The sequence below is a fragment of the Podarcis muralis genome, chromosome 2, assembly GCF_964188315.1.
Source record: "Podarcis muralis chromosome 2, rPodMur119.hap1.1, whole genome shotgun sequence".
NCBI classification, from domain to species: Eukaryota; Metazoa; Chordata; class Lepidosauria; order Squamata; family Lacertidae; genus Podarcis; species Podarcis muralis.
Window position 1 is genome coordinate 82,432,080 of NC_135656.1, and position 14,803 is coordinate 82,446,882.

General features: G+C 40.2%; 1 protein-coding gene and 1 long non-coding RNA gene across 3 annotated transcripts in view; one reads left to right on the forward strand and one right to left on the reverse strand.

The window, feature by feature from the left end:
- Window positions 1-124: 124 nt before the first annotated feature.
- LOC144327010 (uncharacterized) lies at window positions 125-3,695 on the forward strand. 2 transcript variants are annotated; one of them, XR_013391983.1, is made up of 3 exons: window positions 125-298; window positions 1,430-1,532; window positions 2,914-3,695. It is a non-coding gene; the product is annotated as an uncharacterized LOC144327010 (long non-coding RNA). The 2 variants fall into 2 exon arrangements; XR_013391984.1 differs by lacking the exon at window positions 2,914-3,695 and adding an exon at window positions 1,879-1,984.
- The window catches only part of DENND6A (DENN domain containing 6A), a 26,969-nt gene continuing 15,850 nt past the window's right edge, over window positions 3,685-14,803 (reverse strand). The window contains exons 11-20 of the mRNA XM_028719114.2: window positions 13,133-13,228; window positions 12,228-12,322; window positions 11,641-11,706; window positions 11,482-11,546; window positions 11,256-11,345; window positions 10,721-10,774; window positions 10,530-10,639; window positions 9,614-9,716; window positions 8,909-8,983; window positions 3,685-7,283 (exon numbers count right to left, since the gene is read on the reverse strand). Coding sequence (XP_028574947.1) covers window positions 7,158-7,283; window positions 8,909-8,983; window positions 9,614-9,716; window positions 10,530-10,639; window positions 10,721-10,774; window positions 11,256-11,345; window positions 11,482-11,546; window positions 11,641-11,706; window positions 12,228-12,322; window positions 13,133-13,228 — 880 coding nt within the window. The 3' untranslated portion in view covers window positions 3,685-7,157. The remainder of the gene's footprint in view (window positions 7,284-8,908; window positions 8,984-9,613; window positions 9,717-10,529; window positions 10,640-10,720; window positions 10,775-11,255; window positions 11,346-11,481; window positions 11,547-11,640; window positions 11,707-12,227; window positions 12,323-13,132; window positions 13,229-14,803) is intronic.

A 14,803-nucleotide genomic window follows, 5' to 3' on the forward strand; every position in this document is an offset into this window, starting at 1 on the left:
GGCTCCCAGGCCGCCTCTCGCCGCCGCAGCCTTGGCGGGTCTGGTTTTCGGCGCGCGAGGCACGATGGGAAACGTAGTCCTCAAGCGGCTCGGCTGCTTGCCCCTCTGGAAGGAGAGTTTGTATGTGTGAGAGAGAGGCGCAGGGAGTGCTGGGAAGTGTAGTAGTCTCCCCTCCCTTTCTTCCCCCTTATATCGGCTTCCCGTCTGCCGTTTCTGCAGCAGGGAGTGCTGGGAGTCATTGTCACCTCGTGCTGAGCTTGAGGCCTAGCCCCTTCGTGTGGATGGTTAGAGAGCAAAGGTAGTTGTGGAGCCACCGGCAGCCATAGACCTCATTCCCACAAAGCAGCAAATGCAGTGGTGGCAAACCTAGTCCTGGACTATATCACTTCAGAGTTTGGGGGTGGGAATCGTGTATATTAAAAGCTAGGTGTTAGGCGCTTCTGCTTCTCCCTGACATGCTCTATTTCTAGGTGCAGGGAGGAGTCCAATGAGACTGTACTTGTCGCTGGAAGTGGTACAGCAGATTTACCACTGCACCAGCCGCTTGTGAGACTTGTCCAGACTATACTAGAAGGAAATGGTAATGTCACATTAAATCAAATCCTGGATCTCCAAATCTCTTCTTCCCTCAAAAGTAATTCTTGCTCATCTGGAAGGATTAATGACACAGACATGCTTTCCCCCCCCCCCCCCTTACATATTTCTGTAGTTAATCATGTTATTTCTCATGAAGGAGAAGACCATAATGATTTTAGATTGCCTGCATTTGAGAGAGTGGTGCCTGTTCACCTTTCAACTCAAGATCCTGTTTATAATTATTTCCTTGGAATTTTGAAGGAGACATATTCCTACATAATGAAAACAACTCCAGGTAGTTGTTCCCCAGATTTATTTGTCTATAAATGATTATTGTAATGAAAGCAAAGTGGGAAGGGCAACAAGACTTTTCAAATGTTAATAAATGTTTGCTATGAAATATTGCCCATCAGTAGTTGTGCTGGATTACAGGTTATTTGGAATTTAATATCTGATAACGAGTATATTAATAAATTCTCAACTCCAGCTACAAAAATAGTTTCTGCTCAATCCTAATCTGGTTTCAGTTACAGATAGGTAGCCGTGTTGGTCTGCCATAGTCAAAACAAAAAAAATTCCTTCCAGTAGCACTAACTTAGTTGGTCTTTAAGGTGCTACTGGAAGGAATTTTTTTTGTTTTGACTAATCTGGTTTGTAGCAGAATCACTAGAATGAAGTACTGTACATGATGAGGTCTTGTCACTTGTGTTGCAAGACAGAGGTGTCCTTAAATTGTTTGCTTTGGATCACTGTTTCGGTATAGGGTATGATATTACAGCAAGGGAAAAGGTCGGCTGGGATGCCTCAGCAAAAATAGATTCATGGTAGTTCTGTTTGATTATTATTCTTGCAGCTGGCAGTTGACAGGTGGAGGCAGAGTTCAAGGCAAGAATGCTGCTACCACAGCACAGAAACACACTTATCATTCCTCTCCAGGTATTGCTCTTCAGTGTCTGGTATGTCCACATAAAAGTTCCCTTCAACTTTTTTAACGCTTTTCTTATCTTAATTTTGATACAGTTTAAGTTTCATAAAGACTTTAGAAAGGACCAACTGTTCATTATTGTAAAATAAGTATTTCTGATGTCACCCTTTACCAACTGGGTGTTCTCCCAATGGTTCAGGCTACAACTCCCATCAAACACAACAGGTTTATAGATTTGCAGGGACCCTTGTACTAGAGCTATTTGTCACTGATGTGCCAAGAACTCTGCTGATCAAGTCACATGCTTTTTCAGGGCACCCAGACCAAGCGTTTTCCACACTGTCTACATCTTTTCCTTTTCTTTTTTTGTACAAAAGGTTGGAACCTTCTTAATGAGGTACAGGCCTTCTTGAAAATGAGCTGAGCAGAATTCCAACTGTCTCACCATGGCCATTGTTCTCCATTAAAAGAGCTTCTTTTGTTCTTTTGCTATATTTTCATTTTTACTCATGTGCTCATTTACTAAAGGTTCTTTAGCTAAAGCTAGTTCACAGTCAAAAATATGTGCATTATGAAGATTTTCCTCATATTTTTTTCACTGCACAGCACATTTATTGGTTCCAAGGATCTCTGTAAGTCATTTCAAGAATTTTTTCCTTTTTAGTAATAGGCACCTAACTAATTAAAATAATAACAATGGAGTGTTATAGTGGCATCTTGCTTTTGTGAAAACAGGACTCCCCTCTGTATGGCCCCAAAATCTGCTCCAGAGGGTTAGGGGACTCACTGGGTGCATCAAAAGGCACAAGGCAGAGAAAGAGGAATTTCATTGTGCCCATTAGGATGGCATTGGATCTATCCTAAAAATAGTAAAATGTGTCAACTATTAGTACCTGGACTGCAAAGGTTAAAGCTGAAATAAAATGCAATATGTGTTGGATGCACCCTTAAATTAGCAATAATGGCCTTCTTGCCCTTGCTGATAAATTTAGCCCTGCTGTCTCATAATTTGGCACTATTATCTCTTGGCCTAAGGGCTCGTGTTTCACTGTAACGATTCAATTGGTGTTGCTCTACTGATGGAAGGCATCTTTCTGTCGTGGACTGGTTAGAGGCAGAGGAGTGGCGGGAGGCGCCAACTGGAGAGCCCTCAAGGGAACCCTCAGGGAAGAAGACTCAGAGCTAGTGGATTGGTGGTGCGATGACAGTGAATGGTCAGAGAAGAGGGAGCAGACTAAGAGAGGTGTCAGAAGCTGAAGAGGTAACAGGGTTTAGTGAGCAGGAAGAGAGCCATCCAGACTCAAGAGGCAGGAGAGGAGTGGGGCTAGGAGACAGGTGAGGCAGGCTGCTGAAGAATCCAGGGAGTCTCCCCCGCCTGCTGTGACCAGCTCATCTCTCCCCTGCTCTCCTAGAACTTGCAGAGAAATGAAGAGTGCAGAGCCATGAGAGACAAGGTGATGGAGCTGTCGGCTGCTGGGGAATGAACCTGGGAAGGAGCCTTAGAAAGCTTTGGGAAGGTGGGGATCTTCAGTCCTTGCAACTGCTTCATTGGGTCTAGACCTACAGGGAAGGGTTGCTGTGGCCACTAGGACTGAGTTGCTTTGTTTCTTTGAATAAAGAGTTAACTTCACCGCCATCAGGTGCTTTATTATTTTATTGCTGACCTATGCCAGCTCCTGACACTGTCACGAGTGGAAATGGAAGGGAGAACATAACAGTAGCCTTCTGGATCAGGCCAATGTCCTAGGTAGTCCTGTCTTCACAGCAGCCAACAATACGCTTGTAGGAAACCTGCAAACAGTACTTGAGCACAGGAGCGCTCCCTTGCTCAGTGATTTCCCGCAACTGGTATTCAGAAGTATTACAGCCTCCATCTGCCAATGGAGCACCACCAAGTGGATACCACCCACAACCTTGCTGTCTCTGGTATGGTCCACAAAGAAGGCAAGAAGGGACAGGCAAAGTTGGGGAAGCAGCACAAGACTCGAGGCAGTTGCTGCTGATAAGTAGCATGCACTTTGACCCAATGCTTGCTTCCCCACGTCTAGTGTCAAAAGTCCCACACAGTTATGCATAGGATTTCAGCCGCAGAATTATAAGCAAGAATGATGTTCTTCATAGTAAGAATTCCACTGGATACATGTTTTTATTTCATGTGGTTTACTGAATAAACACGGACAAAGTTTCTGTAAAAGTGAAATTTATTGGCCTTAAAAAAATACATTTAGAAAATAAGCTAATGTAGCTAGTTCCAATATACTATGCAATGCTTCAGTTAATGAAGATTTAATGGCCATATTTTTAAAATGCTACTTAGTTGTGCAAAACAGTGAGTTAAATATTAATGCAATAGTGGCATAATTGTCGAAGTCCTCTTGTATACATGTTATTCTCAACTTCTGATTTGGAATTCATGTAAGTGAATATTAAAAATACATCTCCTTAAAAATACACAGGGTAGTGTATAGCTAAAATTAAAGACTCTAAACAATGGTACAAAATGTCATACAAAGGCAGTTTTTTTCCCTACAACGGGCCTGAAATAACTGAATAGAATGTGGTGGAGTATTGATCATCATTAAATCTTGACCCAGCTGTTGCATTTCTGCTCCTAATGGTAACATACCACAATATACTGGTACATGTTAGAATTGGTATAACATTCTTGGAAGGTTCCTCCAAGTCCTATTTCATAAGAGTTATCAAACTCCTATGTTCTTGTGTTCTAAAAAAAGTTATGCATCTAGCAAGAATAATTTATTACAATGAGAAATGGCTCATTATGCATCTATTTATAGTATATACATTAACCCTCTTCAGGTATTCTATTTCTCTGTAAAAGTAAGTGGAGTGGAGAGAAATGCACTAAATGTGTACTACCCAGAAGCTGGGAGCCTCCTGTACTTGTGAAAGCTCTCAAGATTTTGAACCCCCGATTTAAAATCACACAGGAAGCATCCACAAACCCAGAAGGGCTCCCAACTTCAGAAGTTTGTTCTCCAGCTCATGGAGGTTGAACTTAGCATACTTGTCCACACTTGTCTGTTGCTTTTACCTGTGAGCAGAATACTTGGTTATTGTTATAGCAGGGAATCACAAAAGGCTTCCCTAGAAAAACAGGAGATTAAAATCAGCCTCTTCTTACTTAACCACATTCTTTGAAGGCAGTTAAAATTAAGTATTATGACATGATAGCAAAGCACCTAATGCATTTAACAAAATTGGGACGGACATTGATTTGATACAAGTTAGTATTCCTGTTGCTATTTAACTGACATACTTTGGTGTAAATGATCATCACCCCAACCCACCAAGGGGAATCCACACACACAAACCTGCTTTTGCACATGATCAGCCCCATGTATGCATAATGGTGCTGGAAAAGATAAAGCCCTAACTTGGGGCCGGGGCGGTGAGGTAGCTCTCTCTAACCACCACCATACAAAGAAGGCTGTGGCTGTCCTCAAGGCACTCTCGTCTCCCCATTCATGCTTGGGCATGAGGAAATAAGAGGCATTTAGTTCAGCAGCCTGGTCTATGTGCAACAAACTCCACAACACATTCAATGTGTATTTTCTGGAATGGCCATTATGCAAAGTTTCTGTTAATCAACCTTTGCCATTTTAATCTTTGTGCCACAATTTAAAATTTAGACATGATAGCAAGCTTAAGACTTTAGACAAGAAGCACCCACTTAATTTTGTTTTCTTTTTTTAAGGGGGGGCACCACTAGTTTTATATTCTAGAAACATATCTGTGACCTGATAGGTAGTAAATTCACTATTACACACTGTAATCTCAAGTCATTTGATTCAGATGTCTCAAAGCTGATGTGAGAGGGAGGAAAATCACAAGTCTGTGTGCGCCTCTTCCCTGGGCTTCCATATTCCTTTCCATAGTTTAAAATAAGCTTGAGCTGCTGTAATATCTGAACTGCATAGACTATGGTTACCTCTAATCACACTGCCTCAAAACTAAGAATGAATTGGGTTTCAGTCCTGGGTGGGGACACAGTCAAAGTGGATTAAAAAAGCAATGTTTAGTTTCAGTTTTGTTTTTTAAAAAGCTCAATTCCCCACCTGTTTTTTTTCAAATGTGAAATTTAGTTTTAAAAATGTAAATACGAAGTCTAAAATACCAACTAGGTTAATATTAAATAACCTCAATTTAAGCATGTTGGCTCTAAAAGTTACACTGTAAACTGAATACTGTATATTCCTATACAGTACCAGATCCATTGAATTAAAGGAGGCTTTTCTATGTATGAAGAACTAATTGGATAATTTATCAGATATTAATATTTACATTCCACCTACACTTTGCCAAGTTACTTCTATTGTATCAGTCATGGGCATTTCAGTTTTGATTGCTACTTTTGTTTGATTCTGTGAGGCTAGGGCTTGGCAAAAGCATAGCGAAACAGAAAGGAGCAACACTGGAGAGAAGACAATTGTCCAGTGTTCAGCTTCCTATACTCCCAAACATAACCTCACAAACTGTCATGGGTGCCAAGTGCAAGAAAGAATCTACATGCAAATATTTTAAAAGGTTGAAGAAGGAAAGCACACAAAATATATGTAGTGAGGCAAAAGATGAAAGGCCTGGTTACAAGAATGAAACAGTATAAATACTAATTTAGTTATAAATTAGTAGGGCCCCAGTAGTGAGATTTGCATTATTTAGGAAATAAGATGATTTATCCATGAGAATGATTTAAATCAGCCTTTTTTTCTTGCTGATTTAAATTGGGATTTGTACTGCCTTGATTTAAAATCAATAACACCCTGCAAACTATGATAAGCAGTAACCCGAGTTTTCCCAGTTGAAATACTAGAGCAGGCTCCAATTATTGTAATTAGGAATGTGGGGCAAAGATATATGGACCTAACAGAAGGAAAATGCAGGAGTGTTCAAAACTACAGGGATGATCCCAATTGTTAAACCAGTGGGAGAACCAGGGTGGTGTACTAGTGGTTAGTAATGGACTAGGACTGGAAAGATCTGGGGTCAAATGTTCACTCGGCAATGACTCTCACTGACCCTCAACCAGTCACTATCTTTCAGCGCAGTCTACTTCAAAAGGTTGCTGTGAGGGTAAAAGGGTGGGGAATCATACCGTGCCTTGAGCTCATTGAAGGAAAGGCAGGATATAAATTGAATAAATGAATTCACGTTTGGCCATCAGCTCTATAATAACTGAACTGAATTATAATATTTAGTAGACTAGCATTTGAGATCTTAAGAGGAAGTAAAATATCAAGACGAAGTACTCACTGGACAGCTACTAGCTATTCCATTAAGTGTGATAGTCATTGAAACCAACAGGAATATTGCTTCCCCTGAGTTTAATACAATTGGGCAGATCAGCACCCATTTAAGAAGCTCTGCAGTGTCTGCACTGCATTGTGGAAGTTTAAGATGCATGCAGATGTTCAGTAAGAGCACTTAATTTTAAACGTATGCAAAAAAAATATCAAAAAATCAGTTCCTTCCATATTCAAGTTGAACCTAAGGGGCTGCTTAAAATAATGTTTTAAGTATTAACACGGTCTGTTTCCAGTACCATATCCTTTGCATGTCCACTGTTCTTTGCAAGTGCCTTTACACCTTTCAAATGTGCAATGTGGTACGTATGGCTGCAGAAAAGTCCAGTTAGTCACGTTGAGCCCGTTTTGATGAGTATACCCTGTAAATCTTCTGGCAGCGCAAGAATAATTGAATCAATGTGCATCTGTAACTTTTCCACAGTGCCTGGTTTCACAGGTAAGTTTTCTCCATCAGCCTATAACCATAGAAATTGCAATTAAAAACCCATGGTCATCTTAAAAGAATCCATAAGAAGTCAGCATTTATGAAAACAAGCATGACAGAAGAATCAGGAAAATACACACATTGGCTAAATATTAGTGCAAGCATCCAAAAAGAGATACAAAGTGTCTCATGTGTAATTGAGACTAAAAGGGCCTCAGTACATTCAGGATTCATGCAAGCTGAGCTCACTGTAGCTGGAACCTTCTCTTGGGGCATATCCTTGGCTGCCATCTGTTGATTTTGCTTTTTGTTTACAGATAAGCTTTCAACACTCTTCCAATTTTTAAGGGAGAATTTGCATACAGAAGGTCACAGGTTCAATCCCTGGCATGTCCAGGTAGGGCTAGGGAAAGATTCCTCTGAAATGTTGCCACAGCTGTTCAGTGTGCACAGTATTGAGCTAGGCAGACCAATGGTCCGACTTGACATAAGGAAACTTCCAATGTTCTTATTTAAAATCAAGCTTTGGTTGAAGTGGTCTCTCACACTGAACAGAAGTGATAGCAGATTTAATTTAAAATTTAATGGAAAACACAACTACCAAGTATTCTCTAAGAATGTTTGTAAATGCAGTTCTCTTCAGTAACTACATGCGACCACCAGAGGGATTTACTATCAAGAAAGCATATTCTGCAAGCAACTTTCTTCAATCTCAAGCAAAGCTGCAGGTAGGGAAATGTTGGAAGTACAGTAGTGATGTACCTTTATAATGCAAGCTACCCAAGGAATGGCTACTTAGATCTGCTGGAAAGCAACAAGTGTGCCCAGGGAGAAAATGCAAGGAAGCTGCCTCAAAAAGGGGGGCTTAAGTAGACATATGACAAAGCCAGCAATAAAAAGGGAGTAACAGTGCTAAATAAGAGAGAGAATGAACCTAGGATATGGACTATTGCAACCCACATCCTTCCAATCTAGCCAAGAAACTCAGCAGAGAAGGCTTATCAGTGCTCAACCTGCTACCTCCCACCCTTTTCTGGTCAGGAGTGGAAAGCATGCACAGAAAACGATAGCTGTGTGCTGGTTTTCCCTAGGATCACTTTGGCTGCTGTGCAGGTTTTCTTCTGCTAAGAAGAGGAAGAACAGTCACGTTAAATGTTTTCCGACAGATGGGGTTGTAGTATCTTAATTATGAGCTATTTCCATTGCCCAGGAAGGCAGAAGTCAAGTAAGACTAGCTCTTCCCATAGGAATGAGAATGTGCTCTAGAGGTCTCCTGAGTATCCTTGTGATTAAAGATGAAGAATTACGTTGGGCCTTTAGAGAGGCTTGATAATCCTGCTCTGTAGCTTTGTCCTTTCTCCTAGAGAAGCCAAATAATGAAGCTTCTTTAAAATCACTACTCTTCCCCCTAATAATAACAGTACTCAAAAAATGAGGTGATTGAGCATTCCAGCAGGTCTGGGGACAGGTCCAGTATGACAAGTACAAGCTAAGTAATGAGTCTGTGGGGGAGATGGAAACCTCTCATTGGTGAATTCAAACTCTGATGGAGTAGATGATACTTGACTAGACTAGTAAGAATGAAGCATAACACAAAGCACTGATAATGGACGAACAGTACGTTGAATACATTTACCCACCAATTTGTCTACCTACCACTTTATCCTTTAATTTCAAAACTAAATCCACTGTTTCCACTTCAGTATGCTTCTGACTCCAGAAAAGCAAATCCTATCAGAAGAATATGTTCAAAAATCAGATTCAGTTATATTTTTTACAATGACAGCACGGGGGGGGGGGGGGGCGGGGGGGGCGGACGACTTTTATTATTGGAGCTTTAGGAAATGTCTTAAATGCCCACTTTATTGAGTGGTAGCCCCTGTACCAAAGGCAGGGGCTGTGCTGATCTCCCAAGGGTCCCTTACCTTTGGAGAGAGAATGTCAGAGGGCACAAAGAATTCAAGTTAGAAGACAGCAGCTGAAAAGACCCAATGTACCTAAGGGAGAATATGCATAGCCCTTTGGATCAGGGCTTATCCACACTTCCTCTTGTTCCACTACTTTCCCCCAGGGGAAGCTGCTCCTTAGTGCTCCATCGGAGCAAATGGGTATTTGGGTTTTCTCCAGCTTGTTGTTTGCTCATAATTTAGAGCTAAATAGTAGGTTTTCCCTGGGAAAGGAGTAGGGCAAGGGGAAAACTGCTTGGGGCCCATGCTTTCTAGGCACAGGGCAAATGAAAAGTGTGGAAATGCCCTCACTGGCCATACCATTTAAATTGGGTTTTCAAGGACAAATTATGCTTTTTATTTCTACAGAGAAGACAAGGAAGAAAAAGCTTAAAGCAAAGCAGTTTTTCCTGACCTCATTACATAGTGCTTCTAAGTGCAATGCCTCCAGCTTCTGTGTCATTTCTTTCCGCCGAGTCCTGAACCAACCGTCAAAGTTGTAAGATTTCAAAAAATGCCTTTAAGACAAAGGGGAAATTAGTTCTACTAGCGGAACAAGGTGACACTCCGAAATCAAAGTTACAAAGTTGCTCTGCCAAGCATATGGCTAGAGGTTGACATAACGTACTTCGGCTTTCAAAAAGCTTTTGACAAGGTATCTCACTAAAGACTCCTGAGTGAGGTTAACAGTTATGGAATAAGATGAGCGGTTCACTTATGGATCAGGTATTGGTGAAGTAGGCAGCAAAGAGTAAGTTTAAATGGACAGTTCTCTGAATGGGGGAGTGTTATTGGGTTGTTGTTTTTATTCTGATTTATATGTTGTTATTTTTTCTGTGAATCGCCCTGAGACCTCCAGGTATAGGGCGGTATATAAACTCAATAATAATGTAGAAAGTGGAGTTCCCCAAAAGGACCTCTCCAAACTGAGTGATTTGGGTGGTAAAATGACAAATGTAACACAATGTAAACAAGTGTAAAATGATGCACGGCGCTGCAAAAATTTTATTCACATACTGTACATGCTCAGGGGTTCCGAAATGGTGGTGATTTACCAGCAACAACACCTTGGGGTTGACCCAGCAGTTGGGAAATAAAATTTATTATTATTATTATTATTATTAATGTGAAAAACAAGTTAAACATATTTATAAATTCCTGTAAGAGAAAAGGGGCAACAACCATAACATTATTTTACAAAGCAGTTCGGTTAGCATTAGAGGCAAGGGTTGTTGGGTTTTTTTTGCTGCTTCCAATATATTTTTAACATGAAATCTGGATGTCTCTCAGGCTGTAATCTTAGCAATAGTCAAGGTATAAAACAGCATTACCTGTAGAGTCCTATCCAGTCTCCTTTTAATCTAGAGGTGAGCTGAGGCCCTGCTTTCTCAAGAGTTTTCATAAATTCCTCTTGGTTGAATGGCTTCAACTGTGGCGGGCTCTATGAGAGAAACACAGCTATAAGCACAGAAGCTGGCAGCTATTCACAAAATGAATATTTAGGTTATCAATGAATTTTCACCTTCCAAGGTGATATGCTCTTTTGCAGAGGCATCAGGCTTGCTACGTATCGTTCCTAGAACAACAAATAGATGCAAAAATAATGATGTTGAATCTCTGCGTTTGGCAAATCCATATTATTACATTTCTTAAGCATTTTCTGACGGCCATTCAAAAGCTGGCCTCAGAAGAAGAGTTTGGATTTGATATCCCGCCTTTCACTCCCCTTCAGGAGTCTCAAAGTGGCTAACATTCTCCTTTCCCTTCCTCCCCCACAATACACACTCTGTGAGGTGAGTGGGGCTGAGAGACTTCAGAGAAGTGTGACTAGCCCAAGGTCACCCAGCAGCTGCATGTGGAGGAGCGGAGACGCGAACCCGGTTCCCCAGATTACAAGACTACCGCTCTTAACCACTACACCACACTGGCTCTCTCAGAACCCACTGTGACTACTCTTCAAATTATTAACTTTATTTTAGCTTCTTAAAGGTTTAGATTACAAAGCTTTGGTTATGTTCGTTGTTCAGTATAGAAGTGCCATAGACATAGCAGCTTACTAGAGGAATAATGAAGCTCTGGGTCAGTTCCAAAAAATAACGACGAAGGATTATGCTCTGAGCTTCTCCGGGACGCTTCTGCTGTACTCCCTAAAAAAGGCAATCACAGTAAATGAGGAGAACTGCAAGCTATAGCAATACACTGTTGATAAGGGTATCTAATACTTAACATACTTTATACTATGAGTGCATTCATATAGTAGTTCAACCACAAGTCTGAAATTACCTTTTGTAATTGCTTGATGATTTCTTCATCTCTGTTCAAGTATGACTTATAAGACGTATAAACACCTATGGAGGGAAAAACAACCACCATGGGATTGTCCTCTGGTTTTGGCCCATAACAATATTCTGCAAATAGTAGGTTATAGTGATGGAACATTACCAGGCTTAGAATCCAAAGTCTTTAAGTTCTTTAGCTTTTTCACTTTCACCTGCTTTGGTACTTCACCTGCCAAAATGAAGGAAGAGACACTGTGAGTATAATCACTCAGATACTAAGATCTGAAGAGCCAAGAGGTTCTTGCACATCTTTTGGTGTAACCATGTAAAACATAAGTTTAATACAATTTTGTAAACAGCCAAGCTTACAAAATATTTTCATAGATGAAAATATATTTATTCAGCTTGATGCAGAGTTTTGTTGGTTTAAATGTACTCTTCATCACACTTCAAAGAAGTTGGAAATATGTTATGAAAGATATTACTTTGCATATTTTTTCCTATCACTACTTATACCTATTCCAGTTCAGTTTTTGCAAAGTCTAATCTATAAAGTGGCTTGAGTCAACTGAAGAGGCAAAGGCAGCCTGTAGATTTTCATTAAATCGAAACCACCTCTCTACTTCTTAACAATAATGCCCCTATTATTTCATATTTTGTTCACATTTAACTAAGCTAAAGGAGGAAAGACAGTAACTTGTAATACTCTTTACACTGCAGAAGAAATCTTCAGTCAATTAAAAAAATTACCTGACAGTTTAATATCTCCTATTCGGATGATGTGTGGCCAGTGTTGCAGTGTTTTAGCAAAAAATGGATTCGTCACTCCCAATATGACAGAAGGCCTGAAATATGGAAGATTATCAATAAGATCAATAACCTCTGCATAGATTTAAAGTAACCACATTCCAGAGAAGCAGTCTGGATAGTCTGTTGTAGAAAACACCAATAGTAGCCTTGTGATGAACTGAAGACTAAGGCTTGGATCTACAATAGCCTTTCCATGAAGAGGAAAGCGCCTTTCATTGGTGCAAATTTATTTATTTTAAATATATAGAATCATTTGACAATTATTAACAGTAATCAACAAAGCTGCTAAAGGGGAAAAAAACCCTTCAGGTCCACAATATTCTACAAGAAAATATGACATAATGTAAAATTACAATGCTTCTTTTAAAAAAGAAAGACAAAACATACTTGAATCTGTTTTTATGGGAGGCCATTACTTTCTTGACAATATTGTGTTAAGGGGCAACCTGCTTTCCCAGAATTTTATTTCTAGAGTCCCTTGCATTCTCACTCTTAGGTGTTATTTTTCCTATTATTGCCATATAGGATCTTACTGGATTTAAGAAATGTTTATTCTGACTAGGAGGACGTCTTGACAGTCCTGTAATCAGAATTTTTATTAGTACAAGTTGAAACTCTATATACTGGAATATATCAAAACATCAGCTGCTTTCTATTTTCCAGACTCCACACGAGACTCCATTAAAACAGTTGACTGTGGCCTGCGATGTTACAAAACTGAAGGGCAGGGCTTTTGTTAAAGCTTCCTAGGCTGAGGTCCCTAGTCCACACGGATCCTTTAAAGTCAAGAGTTATGATTAAATGATGAGTCTAAATATCAAAACTGTATAATCCATTTTACTTACGGGGTCTGAGTACGAGTGGTATATTCTTTGAATTCACTGTCATGTATTGTAAAATAAGGCCTAAAATCACTATAGTACTTCAGAGGTGAGATACAGCTGTGAAACAAACACACAGAAGAAAAGTGTGTGAGTGAAAAGAGAGAGATTATTATAAATTTACTCAATAAATTATCAATTGGAGACAGGGTCTTTTCCATGATTTTGGAACATCCCCTACCCAGGGATGTCAGCTTGGTGTCGACATTGTCCATTAGATGAAAAAAAGAAACTGTCTTGGGTTCTTACAGATAAATTTTGCTACATTGTTGCTATTTTACTACTGTCTTTCAAAATACATGCTACTGAACTGTTACCCATATCCTAATAGAGAACATATTTTCCAAATGTGGATCCTTATGTGACCAAAACAGCATACTAGTTAGAAGTATCAGCAGACTAAATGAGTGCTGGGGGAGGGATGAATGGAGTGTCAAAGAAAAAAGCACAGCTGGTTTGCTGAAACCCTGAACAGGAACTCTCTACACTAAAACATTTTGTCCTTAGTCCCATTTGCTATTAATTTAATTCTATTTTTGAAGTGTTTGTAAGCTGCTTTGAACACCTCACTTATTTTCAAGAATACAGTGGTACCTCTGGTTACGAACTTAATTCATTCCGGAGGTCTGTTCTTAACCCGAAACCGTTCTTAACCTGAGGCGTTCTTTCGCTAATGGGGCCTCCCTCTGGTGCGCGATTTCTGCTCGCATCCTGGGGCAAAGTTCGCAACCAGGAGCAGCTACTTCCGGGTTAGCGGAGTTCATAACCCGAAGCATGTGTAACAAGAAGCATGCGTAACCAGAGGTACCACTGTACTTTAAAGGTATTTGTTTAAAATTAAAAAGACATCAACGAAAGCTTTAGGGGATTAACTCCAAGTCTCCACCAATTGAAGTTATGGTAATCTGTCCTATTGGTTTCAGAGAGGCTTAAGTCTCGGGACATGGGGTCAGTTCGATCCAATACTGGTGGTGAAACACAATCCATGTCCTTCTGATATCCAATTGTGTCTATCCACAGGGAGAACAGATTTCTGCTCGCACAACAGTACTTCCTTCCTCTCCTTCCCCATGTAGACACCCCCAATGCCCCATAAATCTGGTCTGGAGGTTTGGGGGATGCTCAAGAGTAATTTTGGGGGCACACATGGAGGAAAGTCCAGCACTTCCAATCACACAATGTTGGATATCACTCATTATTTTGTAGCATTTGATAATACTAACTTCTCAGAAAAATTCACTGTAATTATTATTATTTAATCCACATTCCATGCTTAAAAGATAATGCAAATTACATCAGCTTGTGCAAGTAGGCTAGCAGGTGTTTCCTGAAGGTTTGGGGTTTGCACAATTTGTGGTTTTCTTTTAAGTGCCTTGGAAAACAAGAACCATTCTGGGTCACTAAAAAGGCAGAGGGTGAGGCTGGAAGCCCTGCGAAGACTCTTCTCAGACTATCAGCAATAACTCCCCCCTAAAAGTATTAAGGTTTTGCATGCTTTTCAAAACTTTTCTTCAGTTTCGCAGGGGTGTTGTCGTTTTTAATGAAAACCAAGCCATTCCTAGGATTCTGCTAGAGCCTTCACATTCTGTGACTCATGGTGAGATCACAGTCATGCAGCTTTTTTGACTCCTCCAT